General features: G+C 42.4%; 1 protein-coding gene across 3 annotated transcripts; it reads right to left on the bottom strand.

Annotated features, from left to right (window-relative positions):
- Window positions 1-556: 556 nt before the first annotated feature.
- CDC37L1 (cell division cycle 37 like 1) lies at window positions 557-15,756 on the bottom strand. 3 transcript variants are annotated; one of them, XR_002909114.3, is made up of 8 exons: window positions 15,620-15,756; window positions 13,740-14,021; window positions 12,932-13,025; window positions 8,969-9,084; window positions 8,472-8,594; window positions 6,349-6,513; window positions 3,614-4,139; window positions 557-1,863 (listed from the first exon to the last, which is right to left on the bottom strand). XR_002909114.3 is itself a non-coding variant. In XM_024218135.3 (7 exons), exons 1-7 carry the CDS (start codon window positions 15,716-15,718, stop codon window positions 4,038-4,040), a joined length of 981 nt encoding a protein of 326 aa, XP_024073903.1. In that variant the 5' UTR covers window positions 15,719-15,756; the 3' UTR covers window positions 3,555-4,037. The 3 variants fall into 3 exon arrangements, 2 of the variants coding, with proteins under 2 accessions (XP_024073903.1, XP_024073904.1); XM_024218135.3 differs by lacking the exon at window positions 557-1,863 and having other exon boundaries at window positions 3,555-4,139; XM_024218136.3 differs by lacking the exon at window positions 557-1,863 and having other exon boundaries at window positions 3,555-3,772.
- Window positions 15,757-16,072: the final 316 nt, after the last annotated feature.

Raw genomic sequence — 16,072 nt, 5'->3', positions numbered from 1 at the left:
TTCCTAGCCCACAAGGAGACCATTCTCTGTAAGGATCTGTTCTCCCTATTAGCAGAGTGATAAAGTGAGAGTTCAGGAGAGCTATTGAATTACAAGGGAAGAAAGTAGGGCCAGATCCACAAAGGCACATTGGCTCCTGACTTCCACTGAAGTCAATGGAAATTAAGAGTACCAGTGCCTTTCTGGGGCTGGCCCTAGATATTACATGTCTAGTTGGACTACTCCAGCAGTAGCAGCATGTAGATCTAATTGCCTGAAGGAAGACTAATCATTTGGGCTTGTACTCCTAGGAGTAATGGAATGTAATTCAGAAGAGTCAAGTTTAGAATAAAAAATTTGCCCTGAGATCAATGAGGCTATAGCCTGGCCTCTTAACATAAGAAGCCATCCTTACTTGAGATGCTTGATTAGAAAAAGCATATTAAAACTAGAAAGCATACTAAAGAAAATGGATTAGATATCTTATTTTCATGAATACAGTGAATCCTGAACATTGACACTATACAATAGTCAATGAGGTGCTCTGGTCATCTTACATTTCAGTCGCACGCAGCACTACAATAAAATGTTTTATTACAGAAAATTAAATCTCATTTCCAAAGCAGTGGGGGAGAATCTTGCCACAAGAGTATTCAAGCTTCTTTGATTAAACATGTTAGCTATGTTTTGTCAAGCTATCTTGAAGCCTTTATTTATCCACATTTAAAGTTACAAAACTGACCTTTTTGCTATTTCACTCCACTAAGTTACAACATTAACAAAATTCTGACTACCTAGTTGCACCTAGAAGAGTCCCACTGGAAACAAAACCACATTTGGTGTGGTAGAGTGTAACTTTAATCCTCAATTAATGAGGTTATAAAGCAGAGATTAAAACAGTAGGGTAATAGTCTCTCCCATAAAATTAATAGAGATGAGTACATTGCATATTTTGGTGGTAAGGAACCAGCCTCATTCCCATTCCACACTGGACTTCAATGGCTGAGGTCAACAGCCCTCTGTAAGCTTGGCTCTTTCAAATACCAAGCAGTCCAGATTTTTGTAGCTACTGCTAGTCTTTACAAGGAACACATACCCATGTTTTCAGCTTTACAGACTCTGCTGATTTCATTTCCCTCAATCCCACTTCTTCAGAAACTGGTCAGCAAGATCTAGGTACAGAAATCAATGTAATCATCACATCCAGATAGTTAAACTTTATGGACCTGGTATAACTGGCAGCAGACCATGCTGCTGAGGGCATCACTCCTCTCTGGTATTGATCCAACAAACAGGTCATCTACTAGTACTGCCAGCATAGTTAAAATACTTTACAGTAGGGTTTTTACTCCAAAGTATTAACACCACCAGTACTGACATATTCCAAGAAAAGCATCTGAGGAATTTGGAAAGCTTTTCATTTGTTGTAAGTATAAGGCTATTGAGGTAGATACTGTTCAGTTTGGGTCCTTTTCTAAACAAACAAACAAAAAAAAAGGATGACACAAAAATTTTGCAGCCACCAGCCTTTATGTCCTTAGAGACACCTCTAGACATACACATATTCCTTGGAGACTAGATTCCTTTGGACAGTTGCCTTAGCATTCCCATACAAAACCTTGATTTGTTCTATACTTCCATTTGACACCAGCATTACTGGGGTTTCTGGACCATTTCCAGACAAAAAGCATCAGCTCTCCCGACCTTTGCACTAGCCTAAATACAAATTTCTTCACTTTCCAGAAGAATAGGATATTGGCTGCTCTTTCTCAGATGGTCCTGAGGTTTTTATCAGAAGTGTGTTCTGTCCTTCACATGCCTGCAACAACCTCAGGGCTTAGATACCAGAGCAACAGGCACCTGCAGATGGAACTTCAGTTCTTTCTGTAGGATACAGGATTAACTGTGTGTAGGAGATGAACTACTGCATAGCTAGGTCACCTCTCATACTGTGTGGTCATTCTGAGGGGGAAGTTAGTGATAAGAGAAATGACATGCCCTTTTGCAATCTTTCCCTCACTGTATTCCACTGACACTACACAGCTACAACAGGTTTTACAGTAGTGGAGAATATACTCTTATGTTCTCTGCAGCTTTTAGCTAGAGCCCACTCAGAGCTGTTATCTTCTCTCAGTAAGGGACTGCTAGAGGGATCACAAGTGTTTAGCCTGGTGTACTGGGGACCTAAAATTAGAATGTGCCACTAAAGTTGTTTCTGTATCTCAACCATATCAGAAACACAGATCAGCCCCCCTCATGCTAGTAGCTGACAGACATTTCAATGAAGTTCCAGCAAATGTTTTTGAAGCTTGACTGTTCTCACCCCTAAATTCCCATCCATAAGGCTTCTGTAGTACTTAAAAGAAATGCTCTTATGGTTCTCTATAACCAAGCATGTGACTAGCCTGCTCCTCACAGAACATGGAGAGAAAGGCCCAGATTATGCTGGCCACGGGGGGGGGGGGGGGGGGGGGGGGAGAAGGGGACCAGAGAAGAAGTGGTTGCAGTTCCGTTTCTGGCACTGGTTCTGTGCCAACACTGGCCCCTGCATGCCTTAGGACAGACTAGGGGCCACTCCAAGGTACAACTACTGCCTGTGGCCATCCACCAGCAAAGAAAAGCCAAATTACAGTAGTTCTTCAAACTTGCTCCCTTCACTTGTGGCTACAGAGGGATTGCAGAGGAAGCTGACCAGCAATGCTAGTTCTGCACCAGCCTGGGTATTCTGTAGGCTGAGGAAATCTGGCTGCTTTCCAGCCCCTTTATGCCACTTAAGCAATGCAAAGGGGTTAGTAAGCAGTAGAGAATGTGACTCAAGAAGTATATACAAACTAATACATTGCTGCTTCGCTGTAAAATGAGAAAATATCTAGGCATTTCTACTGTGGTATCAGGGAGGGTCAGTCCTACACTGAAACAGCCCAGATACATAGAGGCTGTGTACACAGGTGAAAAAACTATTGAAAACAATTAGAAAAGCTTAATAGCAGTTTTGGATTGCAAAGACCATTATGGCAATATTCTGGAAATATTAAAGAGTTTGACCTTTGCAGAGCTCTAAAGCAGATACCGCCTTATATATTGTTACTCTCAGCAGTTGGCATCAATCATTCAGCTGATATTGAAACAGAACTCTTTTCCTTTTAAACTGAGGAAAGCCTGAAATACCATAACAAATCTGAATTATAAATCAATACTATTCAGTCAGTCTTTGGCACTCAGGCTTTCTTCATTACCGGTATGAAGGAGAGAGCCTGGCTGCAGTACAATCTTATCCTGAAGTTGTTTCCCCCACCCTCAATCTCCCACACCCAAAATATTTATTCACACTGGATCTCTGTAATGCAACTGTAATATTTTAAGTTAACACTAAATGTTAGACAGAAGAATCAGCTTCTCAGTGACCATGCTGCTAGAAATGTGGCTCAAAACTCACTAAGCAATTATACACTTTGTCTCTAAAATGTACATAACTTGACAATCAGAAATAAGTCTTTGTCTGAAAGCATAAAGTAAAATTTTAATCCCTGTAGTAGAGATAAAAAAAACCCACTGCTTTAATCTGAGCCTCCAAGTTGATATCAGCTTTTGATTTATTGCTATTAATATGATAAAATTGGATTTGAGCGCTTACTATGTCAGCAGTATAGCATGAGTACAATTGTGATCCTTAGTATTCATAGAGCAAGACACGTCCATGTCCATAATAAAAGATTATAGCAGATTCCAACTAGAATCAACCACTTCTCGTAAACATTGTATTTGTGCAGATTTGTTTGTCATACTTTGATTCCTAAAATTAAGAATAAAGGTAAGTTTAAGTAGCAGAAACAACATCCAGTTTCACATTCGGTAACATATGAGAACGCCTCTCCTAAAAGGGAACCAAAAATCTAGCAGCACATTTTCAAACAAAATGACAAATGTGTTTCTGGATTACCCTCCTTCCAAAAAACAAACGCAAAAAATAAAGTGCAGCACCCAGAAAAGTAAGTGTCAAGAAAAGAGCCACGTTCTTTTCTTTGTAATAAAAGTACTTGGCCTCAGTCTTAACAGTATTATATTGTGTCCATCATTTTGGGTTCCTCATCATCTCGGTGTACCAATGAGTTTAAATTAAAGAGACCTGTGTTTACGCAGCTTTGAAGAGAGTCTGCAGTCTGCAACAGGAGAAAACAACATTAATTCTACACAAGTAAATACTGAGATTCTAATTTTGCACCTTGTGCTTTCACGGTCAGTTGCCTAGCTCCCTTTAATTGTCTGCATCTCACACTCAAGAGGCAAGTTTCAATGTGATGCATAAGGATTTGCCTGTGACTAATAGGAATGGTAATTTAGCTTATTAAAAATGTATCCCCTTGAAATTTAGGAAATCTTATGACTGTACTAAGCTTTTATTCATCTTGTATGGAAAGAGAGCCTAAAGAGAAATATACATACAGTAACTCCTCACTTAAAATCGTCCCGGTTAACATTGTTTCATTGCTGATCAATTAGAGAACATGCGCATTTAAAGTTGCGCAATGCTCCCTTATAATGTTGTTTGGCAGCCGCCTGCTTTGTCAACTGCTTGCAGAAAGAGCAGCCCTTTGGAGCTAGCTGGTGGAGGGTTGGAACTAGGGTGGAAGGCAGCCCCCCATCTGCTCCCCGCTCCCCCTAAGTTCCCTGTGTGGCAGCCGCCCAGCAGGCTATCAATTGCCGGGCAGTTCAGCTGTCCCTCCCCACACTGCTGTGTGCTGCTCCTGCCCTCTGCCTTGGAGCTGCTCCCAGGAGCCTCCTGCTTGCTGTGCCAGGGAGGAGAGGGGGGCACTAATGTCAGGATGTCCCCCTCCTCTACTTCTGCCTCCCATCTCCACAGAGCAATGGGGGCACAACAGGGATCAGGATGACAAGACTCAGGTCGAGGGAGGGAGCTCGCTGGCAGCAGCTGCTGTCTCAACTTGCTGATCTACTTAAAAAGGCAGTGTACTTAGAGTGGGGTCAGCGTATTTAAAGGGCAATGCGTCTCTCTCTCTCTCACACACACACAGTGTGTGTCTCTGCCATGCTGTCTCCCCTCCTACCATTCCTGCTGCCTTATAGAGTGTCAGGCTACATTAACAACGTGTGAACCCTTGAGGGCTCAGCCGAGTGCTAGTTCATCATTTAGCAGTAAGGCATTCCCTGGGAAATATCCCACCCTCTGACTCCACCACCTCAATCAAGTTTCACAATCATCATTGCTGTGTACAGTATTAAATTGTTTGTTTAAAACTTATACAGTGTGTGTGTGTGTGTGTGTGTGTATATATATATATATGAGAGAGAGAGAGAGAGAGAGTGTGTCTTGTCTGGCGAAAAATATTTCCCTGGAACCTAACACCCTCCATTTACATTAATTCTTATGGGGAAGTTAAATTTGCTTAAAGTAGCATTTTTCAGGAACATAACTACAGCATTAAGCGAGGAACTACTGTAATCCTATTCTAAATTACCTCAGATGCAGGTGAACCTGTGTAAATAAATATCTTGATCAAAAGGATGTCTTAATTTTGACCCCATTCAACTATCCAAGTGGGGAAAAACCCTTCGGTTTCTTTTATGTCTGTGAGACCACCATTACTAACATTTAAATCATGTTTTGTAATCCAAAACCACCTACACTGAAACCTCAGTGTTTTATTAAAGGTATTTTGCAGTTCCCATTCTCTTATCACAGGCTGCATTTTTCTTAGGTTTGATTACTTGTAGGTTCCCATTACTGAGAACATTATGCTCATTTTTACTGGAAACTCATTTTCACCTCCTATAATATAAAATTCAAAATTTAATTATAGAATCAGTTTTATAATAAGTGTTTGCTCCAGCATACTTGCGGCAGATAAAATTACTTGCAAGTAGGTTAAGTATATGAATATTTAATGCATTAGGGCTGAATTATCAGGTTGTAAAGTGCATTTGGATTTGTACTTGGATGCTATTTGGGGTCTAGGAGACGAAAAGGTAGCTTTTTCAGTATCTATGTGGAGGGCAAATAGTTTATGTACAGAATATTTAACTTTAGTCCCAGCTAGTACCTTACTCCATAAGTAGTCCTATTTGAAATCAAAAGGTACTACACCTCTACCCCGATATAACGCGACTCGATATAACATGAATTCGGATATAACGCAGTAAAGCAGTGCTCCGGGGGTGGGGGGCTATGCACTCCAGCGGATCAAAGCAAGTTTGATATCACGCGGTTTCACCTATAATGCAGTAAGATTTTTTGGCTCCCGAGGACAGCGTTATATCGGGGTAGAGGTGTACTTCACATGAGCAAAGATGGCAGACTCTGGCCCTAAAACAATTACATGATTTCTGTAAATGGATTTATTAAAAACCTACCTGTGGCAAAAACTCCAACACGCCTAAGGAACTGAGACCAGTATGAGCAATGGGATTCTGAACTGACATAGCCTGAAAACTTTGTGATTGTGAAGAGATTTTCACTCTTGATTTAAATGCTTCGAGTTCATTTTTAAAAGCCTCAAAATAACCTTCTTCTTCTGCCTGTAGAAAGAAAAGGTTGTCAATTAAGTATTGCCCTAAACTCAAAACTATAAGTAAAACTTTGGCTATATAAGTATAAACATTACTGGGGGGAAAAAAGCTACACAATGAAGCACAGAAAAGGGAAAACAACACCCTAAACTTTAGATGAAAGTCTTGGGGAGAAACCAGTAGCAGCTTTATGAAAAATCAGCTAGGTTTCTTGATTTTTTTTTTTTGAAGTGTGTTTTTAATATTTTTGTCTGGGATAATGATAAAAGGCTATTTTCTTGCATCTGAGCAGTGGTGAATAGATCCTAATTTTAAGCCATTCCTCATCCCATCCTAGAAGCTGAAAGGAGAGGGGATACTCAGTACTGGACTTTTCAGAAGTCAACACTAGTTAAAGCCGAGGCCCGCATTAATTGACAAGGCACTCTCCCTCCCAAGTGAATCTGCCAGTATGAACAGTCAGACTAAGTACTTGAAATTTTCACAGCAGTGCACAAATTCAGCTCCCATGAGCACTTTAAAGACATCCTTTGATTTGCAGCAATCCAGTCAGGAACAGTACAAACTGCAGAAGTGGGTACAGAGGTGCACTGCAGTGATACAAAAATGCTGTTAAGTGGAAGGCTGTGACAAACACTGACCCAAGTCAGGGTAAACAATGGAGTCCTTGATAACAAGCTAACAGGGACACCAAGTCCTTAAATATGCTTTTTTATTAGTTGTGACTCAGAAATCACTTTGCCTGCTTAGCATCTCTAACTCCTGTTTACAATTAAATCTTGACAACATCAGCTTAGATGGGCTTTTTTGCTAGAGTGTACAATTTAAAATTTACTCAGACAAAAGTGGATTTTGCAGTTAAACTTCACTGATTTCAAATTTATGATGAAATATGGAGTTCTTGAATTCTTACAACAACATTAGGTGTGTTCCCCAACATCAATTCATATTTCAAGAACTCCATCTTTCATTAGTATTCTAGAACACTTCATTTAATATCTGTGAAGCACTTTGGAGCTGTGAACTGCACACACTGTTCAGTAAAAATACTTTTAACTATGATTAAGCAGTTCTGTACTAAGTTTTAATTAAATGTATTACAAATTAATTTTGAACTACTGTGATGGAGTAGTTGCCGGACCAGATGCTAGTTTATTCAACTGGGACCAAAGTTTCTGAAGAAAGTTGCTGACCACACTGCTCATGCAATTCTTCTGGAATAGCATTTTTATTTGGGAGCGTGGTGATGGGGGCAAATGGGGACTGCAATGGATAGGTCCTGTGGAATGCCCTCTGTTTGCCCCCATCCCAAGATTTTAACATGCCTTCTAGTCCTAGCTCTCTGGAGCCTGATACTGTTGCTCCTGGATGGCTATACTGGGTCATTACAGAGGCATAAAAATGTGCCCTTTCCTTAAGAAGGCGCATGAAGTCTCCATGGCACACCATGAGCCCAGCTGCTTGAGAAGCTAATCTAGTCCTGAAGCCTATCTCCCTGGTTAAGCAGTGCAATGGAGACACCTCCTGTCCAGTGTCTATATCTTCTTCTACAGTTAGTTTTTAGAGCACAAAATATTGATTCTGCAGGAACTCTACTCTTTCAGAGAGTAAGGGACTAGAGGAAATGGGAGAGAGTTTTCAACATTCTATATTACTTGTGCATGAAAGAATGTTACATTTATTGTATGATTATAAATGAAGTACACATTGATTTTACGTTCTGTTCCCCTTTTAGACACTCCTAACAGCACAACAAAATTCACAGAGCTTCCATCCTCATGGTTACACTGACCATTATTGCACAAAAGGCTGCCAACAACTCAACCTTTCCCCTAGAGCCTGGGGCTATTCCCTTAGCACATATTTAGCTTGCAGCTGTCAGGAAGAAATCTCAGCTGCTCTTGAACACTGATCCCTCTCAGATGCTGCAAGAGCTTCTCTAGCATTAAAATGAAATCACGACTTACTTTTGCTCTTTGGAAAAATAGACGAAAACAGCCTCTGGGATCCACATTACAACTTTTAGCCATTTCTATAATAAACTGCATAACAACTGCTTGGTGTGCTACTTGTTCCATCAGAGCCCTTTTCTGGAAACAAAAGTTACAAAGTTACATTTTTAAAGAGACTGTAAGCATGTAACTAAGATTTCAAATGTGTTTTACTTTCATGACCACCAGTTCTCATATCTTACAAGATCAAACTGAAAGTGGAGATGCGGGGGGAGGGGGGGATGGCGGTGGGAGAGAAGAGACAGCACTACTGAAGAACAGACATAAAGCAAGGTATTATCGAGGTTCCCTCCAGTAAGATAACTGGAAACAAATCGGGGGGGGGGGGGGGGAAAAGAGGAGGAAACAGATAAATCGTTTAATGTGATCTATGTGGATAGTCTTCTGTAGCATAAGCAGGAAAAATGTGTACCGTCTCCCAGATTCAAAGCAATTTAAGATTTGCCTAATACCTGTTCTGCTTCTAGGTGAAAACACCATAAGAGGAGATATTTAGCTGTATCTTCACATACAAGGTATGGATGGTCAGACAAAAATCTCTGGCTATCATCCCATCTGCTTAGCATGCCTGGTGAAAAGGAATTAGAAAGCCAAGTGTTACCATAAAAGTACATTGCTTATGGTATCTGAATGGCAATGGAAACCAAATAGTTATTACTTGACCCCATATGATATAGAGTTTTAGGCTATGTTTACACTGCAGACCTTATAGCGGCACAGCTGTACTGCTGCAGCTGCACCGCTGTAAGGGCTCCCGTATAGCCACTCTCCCGCCAACATAATTAAACCACCCCGACGAGCAGCAGTAGCTAGGCTGGCGGCATAGCATATATCCCGACCAACAAAAGTTTTACTGCCAAAAGTGCCAGTGTAGACATAGCATAATGACAAATTCATTACCACTCAATGAAGAAGACTAAGGCTAAGTGAGCTAGTCTCATTCCAACTCCTAATTGACATGTGACCAAAATAACGATTGGCACCTTTTTTGCTAGTTTCAGCAGAAAGGCCATGATTAAGAGTCCATTAAAGACTGACTGACACTTTCACTTGTAAATGTGGTCTCTATAACAGGATTGAGGTTAGATGTTTAGAGAAGCTTGCACTGTTTCATCTGTATCTCTTCAATGGCTAGAGTACTTCAGCTTCTCAACTACCAATATAGCAAAAAAATGAAGACAGAAAGAACAAAATAAATTTCCTGTATAATGCACATAGTTCAACTAAACTCAACATGATCCACAGATGAGAGACAAAAAGAGGCTCATTAACTGAATTTCTGCAACACTAGAAAACCAGGGTATTCCATGTTATCTAGTGCATCAGTTGTCAAACTACAGGCCTTAGACCACTGGATACCTGTGGAACACTTCTTGGTGGGCTGCAGAGAGCTAGCTGGCTAACCATATGTTGCTGGCTATTAAAAATTTCATACGATAAAAAAAAGTTTAAGAACTCCTGATAGAGAGAACTGTGGAAAATATTTCTGGATGTATCTGCATGTTAGATGTCTCCTATATGTAAAAATTAAAAGTGAGTTTAGCATTTAGAATTTCTCATTTATTTAGAACTTTTCTTTAGAACATAAGAGCATCAATAAAGGAATATTAGGTTTTATGAATTTCTGGCCAAGGCAACTGAGCTACACGGTATGGGATCAATTCTATAACACTATACAGTAGGTAATTTCTCAACTATAAGAGACTAATCCAGATTTGAAGTCAGAAATGGAAAAAGGTACTATTAGACAAAGTAATTAATCTACCTCTGATTTATAGATAGGATGTTAAAATGCAGAGACCAAATACAAACAGACCAAAGTGTAAAATGGTATGAACCAGGAGGAGAAATCATCAAGTTGTATTGCTTGCGACTGTCCTAAACAAAGTGGAAAAGCTATATTAAAAACCTTTAAAACCAAAACCACAAGTGAAGTCAGATTACTAAAAAAAAAGTTTAGAGAATTCTCATTAAGTCTGCAACGTTTTATATATTTACCTTATTTCATTCACAATATTAAGAAATTATGAGATTACAACACAATTAAGTATTTGAGTCCTAGCAGAGGTCAGTCTAAACACAGATTTGGTACTTTGCATTCCACTCAGAAAGCCAGTAAGCAGATATTTCTGCTAACATGATTAGTGGGGGAACAGTTAACATTGTTCCTTGTGTGGTCATCCTTGGACTTCAAAGTTATTTCAGTGACATGGGGGCAGGTCAATCACTTCTGTCGGCATATACTGAGACAGCCTCATGCATCACTTCACATTTGCAAGGTTTGTTTTGAAACTAAGAGGACTAGAAACCATTTTTGTTTTTAAAAATATACCACCACAAAGAAAAGCCAGTATGGCATACGAAGTGCCAACTCAACCCCATCCCTGGTTGGATGGGATGATTTCCAATAGGTAATACAACAGCCCCAATACAGCTATGCCCCTACACATACAGGAGCCAATCAATGACTCAGAACAATGGGACACATTCAAGATATTCATCAAAATTTCAGAACACTACATGACAAAGGGCATTTGCGTGCAATGGTTTTGATCACATTTCAATTATAGAGTTAAAGTGACACCTAGTGGATAGTCTGATATACTTGGATCAACTACTCTACACCTGGGTTACTATTAATAGATAGTTATTGGACTAAAAAGTTATTTTCAGTAGTAAATCCATCATGTGTATTAAAACTATTCCTCTTGTGGCTTACATGGCAAAGATGTGTATTAAATACTTAACACCTTTACACACAGGACTTGAAAAATCCATTCAATGCCCAGTAAATAGTGTTCGCTCTGAAGCACATGTACATGGAGACAGTCTGGCAGTAAGGAGGTTTGAGAAATACTAATAAATTTCCGAAGAATTTAAGCTGATGCAGCTCTTTCTTTCTGATTCTGCAAATAAGGCCATCATTGCTAATGCTGCTTATCTCTTCCTCCAAGCAGCAAACAAGAGTTGCCCACTATGTTCTTGCTTGGTGAAAGCTGCAAGCAGCAGCCAAGGCAGGGACTAGAGCAAGGGTGGGCAAACTACGGCCCACGGGCCGGATCCGGCCTCTCAGGGCTTTGGATCCAACGGAATTGCCCCCCGTGGTGCCACGGGTCCCGCGCCACTCTCGGCAGCGGCCGGCCCAACATCCCTGTAGCCCCGGGGCCCTTGCCTCCAGGAACCACCCCCGCAGCTCCCATTGGCCAGGAACGGGGAACCACAGCCAATGGGAGCTTTGGGGGAGGTACCTGGAGGTGCAGCAAGGGCAACACAAGCAGAGCCCTCTGCCCCCTCCATCCCCAGGGGCCCAGCGCTTCCTGGAGTGGCACGGGGCCAGGGACAGGGCAGGCATGCAGGGAGCCCCCTCATACACCCCGCACCCCTCCTGCACCCCAACCCCCTGCTGCATCCCAACCCCCTGCCCTGAGCCCCCTCCCGCAGTCCCCACCCCTCCTGCACCCCTGCCCTGAGCCCCCTCCCGCAGTTCGCACCCCTCCTGCACCCTAACCCCCTGCCCTTAGCCTCCTCATACACCCTGCACCCCTCCTCTGTCCCAATCCCTTGCCCTGAGCCCCTTCCTGCACACCACACCCCAACCCCCTGCCCTGCATACAATTTCTCCACCCAGATGTGGCCCTTGGTCCAAAAAGTTTGCCCATCCCTGCACTAGAGCTAGTCACAGAAAGGATTCTAAAAGAGGTTAGGAGGAGCAACAGAACCTCTGATGCCCCCAGCTGCAATGAAGTAGTTTTACTGTGGAAGAGAAATCATCTTCCATCCAAGCAGTGGTGCTCCTTCCATCTTTTGTTTGTTTGCAACTAAAGCTTAGTGCTCTCAACAGTATTTTTTAAGTCTTTTTCCCCCAAAGCCGAAACTTTCTTGGACCTGTAGGTGCTTTCTGTTCAACCAGCAAACACAGCTGAAGTCTACAAGAGATTCTAATATCTGAACTAAAATATTAGAAATTTAGCTACTTAGCTGCCATTTCCATGGAAGGATACACTTTTGAGAAGCATTGAGGAAAAAAATGCTTCCCTTTAAAAGAAAAACACTTCAGAATTTACAATACCACTGTTCTAGTATCACTTTTCATGAAGTGTCAGATAAAGTAGACAGAACCCTCTCTTTCGCAAGGACTTCAGTTATGCTGAGTGCTAAAATAGTGTTTATCTAAAAAGCATTATTGACTGTAGGATTCAATAAACTTCTCCAGCATGCAGCCTCTTACTTGGAAAGGACTATTTTGTTATGACTATCAAAGAAAATCCCAAACCCTGATAGACCAGAAACCTGAAGCTGGATTCTGCTAGCCAGATGCTTCATTTCTAAGTGTCCATTTTATAAAATAATAGCACCTATCTAAACACAATGCATAAAGTTAAAACTACAAAAAGCTGAAAAAGAGAGGTACTTACCAAAATGTCTAATTTTTTGTTCATGTTTCTGCATGAATGATTTGGATTTGTCTTCATCTTCTATTTCTTTTCTTTTCTTTTGATTAATAAAACTCTGTGGGGAGGGTGAAAAGGGAGAGAGCTTAATCACAGAATCCTTTTCCATGCTATTTTAAACTATGTCATTATGGGAACACCATTTTATTGAATTTCCATTTAAAAAGTAATGCTTCTAGTTGTAGGCCCAAAACCTGCAAACACACTGATGCATATACTTAATTTAACATAGATGAGGTGGTGTCTGGGAAATTGGGCTTTTTGACAATTAAAACCAGGGTTAAAAAAATGACTCCTTCTAACATCTGGTCTTGGATTATTGCTTGGAATAGCATTGTCATATACCAAAGTATTTAACGCGGCAGGTAGCAAGGCATTGAGTCTTTAAAACTCGAGAAATGCCTAACTTTTTTCCCCCTTAATATTTGTAAGTTTAATATCAAAATATTAATATGAAGAAGGTAGGATTTGATGCTAACTTTATCATTTGGAGACAACTGCTGTTTTGGATCAATGCAATCTAAGATCCCTGCTAGCAGTACAAAAACATTTCTTATGTTTTGATATCAGTGCAGGACCTACTTTTTGGTGGATTTTAATAAAATAAATGAAAGGATACTCATTCAGCACTTAATCTTGTCATATGGACTGTTCTGGATACAAACGACACTCACAATATTACAGTGACAAGTGCCACATAAATAACTTGATTTACCTAACAGTTCTATCCCTTGTTTTTACCTGCTTTTATGCATGTTGATATGGTTCATACCTTATTAAATACATCCTTGCTAACAGAATCTGTGTTCCACAGATTTTGTGTTTCCCTCTGTATTAGCGCCTCTTCTTTCTGTCTCCATTCTTCCTCCCTCTGTCTCAATTCTGAAGCATCAGTCTGTGCTTTGGCATGTTCCTGATCCAGGGACTCAGAGTTATGCAGTGCTAAACTACCAAGTTTCTGCTGGGCTTCTGCTAAATTCCATTTGCATTCCACAGAGCTCTTCACAAACTCCTTTTGTTTTTGGCAAGCCAATTCAATCCCATGGCCATATATCTGTATGGGGGGTGGTGGAGGGAATCAGATTTGTTTATTTGGAAAAGTGGAGAGAATTTAGATAGCACATGCAAACAGATAAGGTTAGTTGCAGAACAGAATTCTGAGATGGCAAAGTTGTGAAAAATGAGGTTAAATTCTGACCAGTGACTAAAATTGATATTATACAGTTGGATATTTACTTCAATGGTTTCCACATTAAATTAGCTCAGTTTACACATAAAATACATTTTAATAACTCCCAGATTTGCAAACTCAGGGATCATGTATCAGCAGTAACAAAGCTTCTCCAACCAAACTGCAGAAAACAATTTTTATGATGAAGCATGGGCAAAAATAGGTTCCAGCTGGCTCTCTCTTAGCTGTGCTGGTTCTGCAGTGCTAACAATAGCCAAAACACCAAAATTAACTCTAAATACATATAAATCTGTAATAAGAAAGTGGCATTTTTACAGTGTCTGACCATAACTGGACTTTGAGTATTGCTTAAATTCCAAACAGATTAATATTCTTTGCTTAAAACACCTTGTGCAAAGGACAGATATGTAGAAAAATAACCTATTTTACTTAGTTCTCACATAAACATAGGAGGGATTTTTAGTAGATATAAACCCCACTTCAGACAGACACCCAGAAAAAAGTGTATGAATTCCTACATAGCAATCTGCAGTTTCTCATGCTTACTTTGGGCTTTGAAACATGGTAGATCTCCTTTCAACGAAAGGGGACAAGTTGCTGCTTGCTCAAACTTACCCTAGAATCAAAGGTGAAGAGAATGTCTTGAAAGGAATGAGATATATAGTATTCCAAGAAGTTAACTATGCAGCCTCTCTAGGATTTCCAGTCCCTGCTTGTTCCAAACCCAGACTGTTACCTCTCAAAAAGGAGCCCCATATATCTATACATTGACTTTTTCAACAGAACGGTGATTGAATAAGTTTTTAGGCAATTCTGCTGCACATACTTCATTTTGTCAGTCACACCCAGCATGCGATGAAGAATGGGAAAAGGCAGCGTGATACTCAAGTGCTGGCCTGGCGACTGCCGACAAACCCGGCGCTAGCTGAGTGACTGGGGGGCGCACACTGGCATGAGGGTAGCCGCACGCTACGGCCACCTCTCCCTGCAGGAAACACTGGGCCTTGTTCAGCTCAAACCACGGGTGTCAGCATCACTTCGCCGCAGAGACTTCACACTTGGCTCCCATCAGGGGCTTCATGTCGCACTCGCCGCCAACGGGGGCGAACGGGGCAAACCGCAGCCGGAACGGGTCGCGGGGCAGGATCTAACGGGGGATGAGTTACCAAGCGCCGCAGGGCTCTGCTCACCCCATGCGGGCGGAGCTGGGGCTGGAGGAGCCGAGCGGGGTCCACGGCTCCATGCTGAGCAGGGAGCAGGTCTGGCAGGGCCGGGCCCGCAGCAGGCCCATGGGGCTTTGCCAGCTCTGCGACCCCCGCTGGAAGCGCTGCCCGAGTGCGGGCCAGGCCGAGCCGGGCGAGCGGTTTGGCTTCGTGCTGCTAGGACCGGGCCGGCGGGGCAGCCGGAGTCAGGGCGAGCCCAGCGCAGGGCCCGATCCCGGGAGTGGGGGGAGAACGTACCTGCGGGTCCGGCGGGCGGGGCGCGCAGGGCGGGTCCGGGTCCGGCTCCTGCCCCTCCCCCGCGCGGAGACCCCGGGAGCGCGGCGGCCACAGCGCCATCCCCGCGCAGAGACGCGCGCCACCGGCTCGGCCCCTCCGGCTCCTCCCCCCGCGCAGGCCCGTTACCAGCCTGGCCGGAAATTAGGCCGAGCGTCACTTCCGGAAACAGAGGGCGGGTGGGGCGCTTCTGTGATCTCACGGCGCATACCACTGCCCGTTGCGAGCCACGCGAGGGAGGAGGCTCCTGGCCAGCTCGTGCTGGAGGAGCGCGGGGCCGGGTTTGTTTTTTAAGCCGCGTTGGGAACCGGACGAGAGTGAAGCGATGCCGCCGCGGCGCGAGGCTGAGGAAGCCCCGCGTGTGTCTGGGGCACGCGGGTCTGGAGCCTTTGAAAAAGAGAGAAGCTTTAAAGCGTA

Source organism: Terrapene carolina, unplaced genomic scaffold, assembly GCF_002925995.2.
Source record: "Terrapene carolina triunguis isolate 2854851 unplaced genomic scaffold, T_m_triunguis-2.0 Scaffold113, whole genome shotgun sequence".
Lineage (NCBI taxonomy): Eukaryota > Metazoa > Chordata > Testudines > Emydidae > Terrapene > Terrapene triunguis.
This window is presented reverse-complemented; position numbering and strand designations above follow the sequence as displayed.

Coding starts and splice junctions, on each gene's coding strand:
- CDC37L1 (XM_024218135.3), bottom strand. CDS start 15,718: ATGGCGCTGTGGCCGCCGCGCTCCCGGGGTCTCCGCGCGGGGGAGGGG. Junction 14,022..15,619: donor CCCGCCCGCCGGACCCGCAG/GTACGTTCTCCC, acceptor CCCCCCATACAG/ATATATGGCCATGGGATTGA. Junction 8,595..8,968: donor TTCACCTAGAAGCAGAACAG/GTATTAGGCAAA, acceptor TTTTGTTTCCAG/AAAAGGGCTCTGATGGAACA.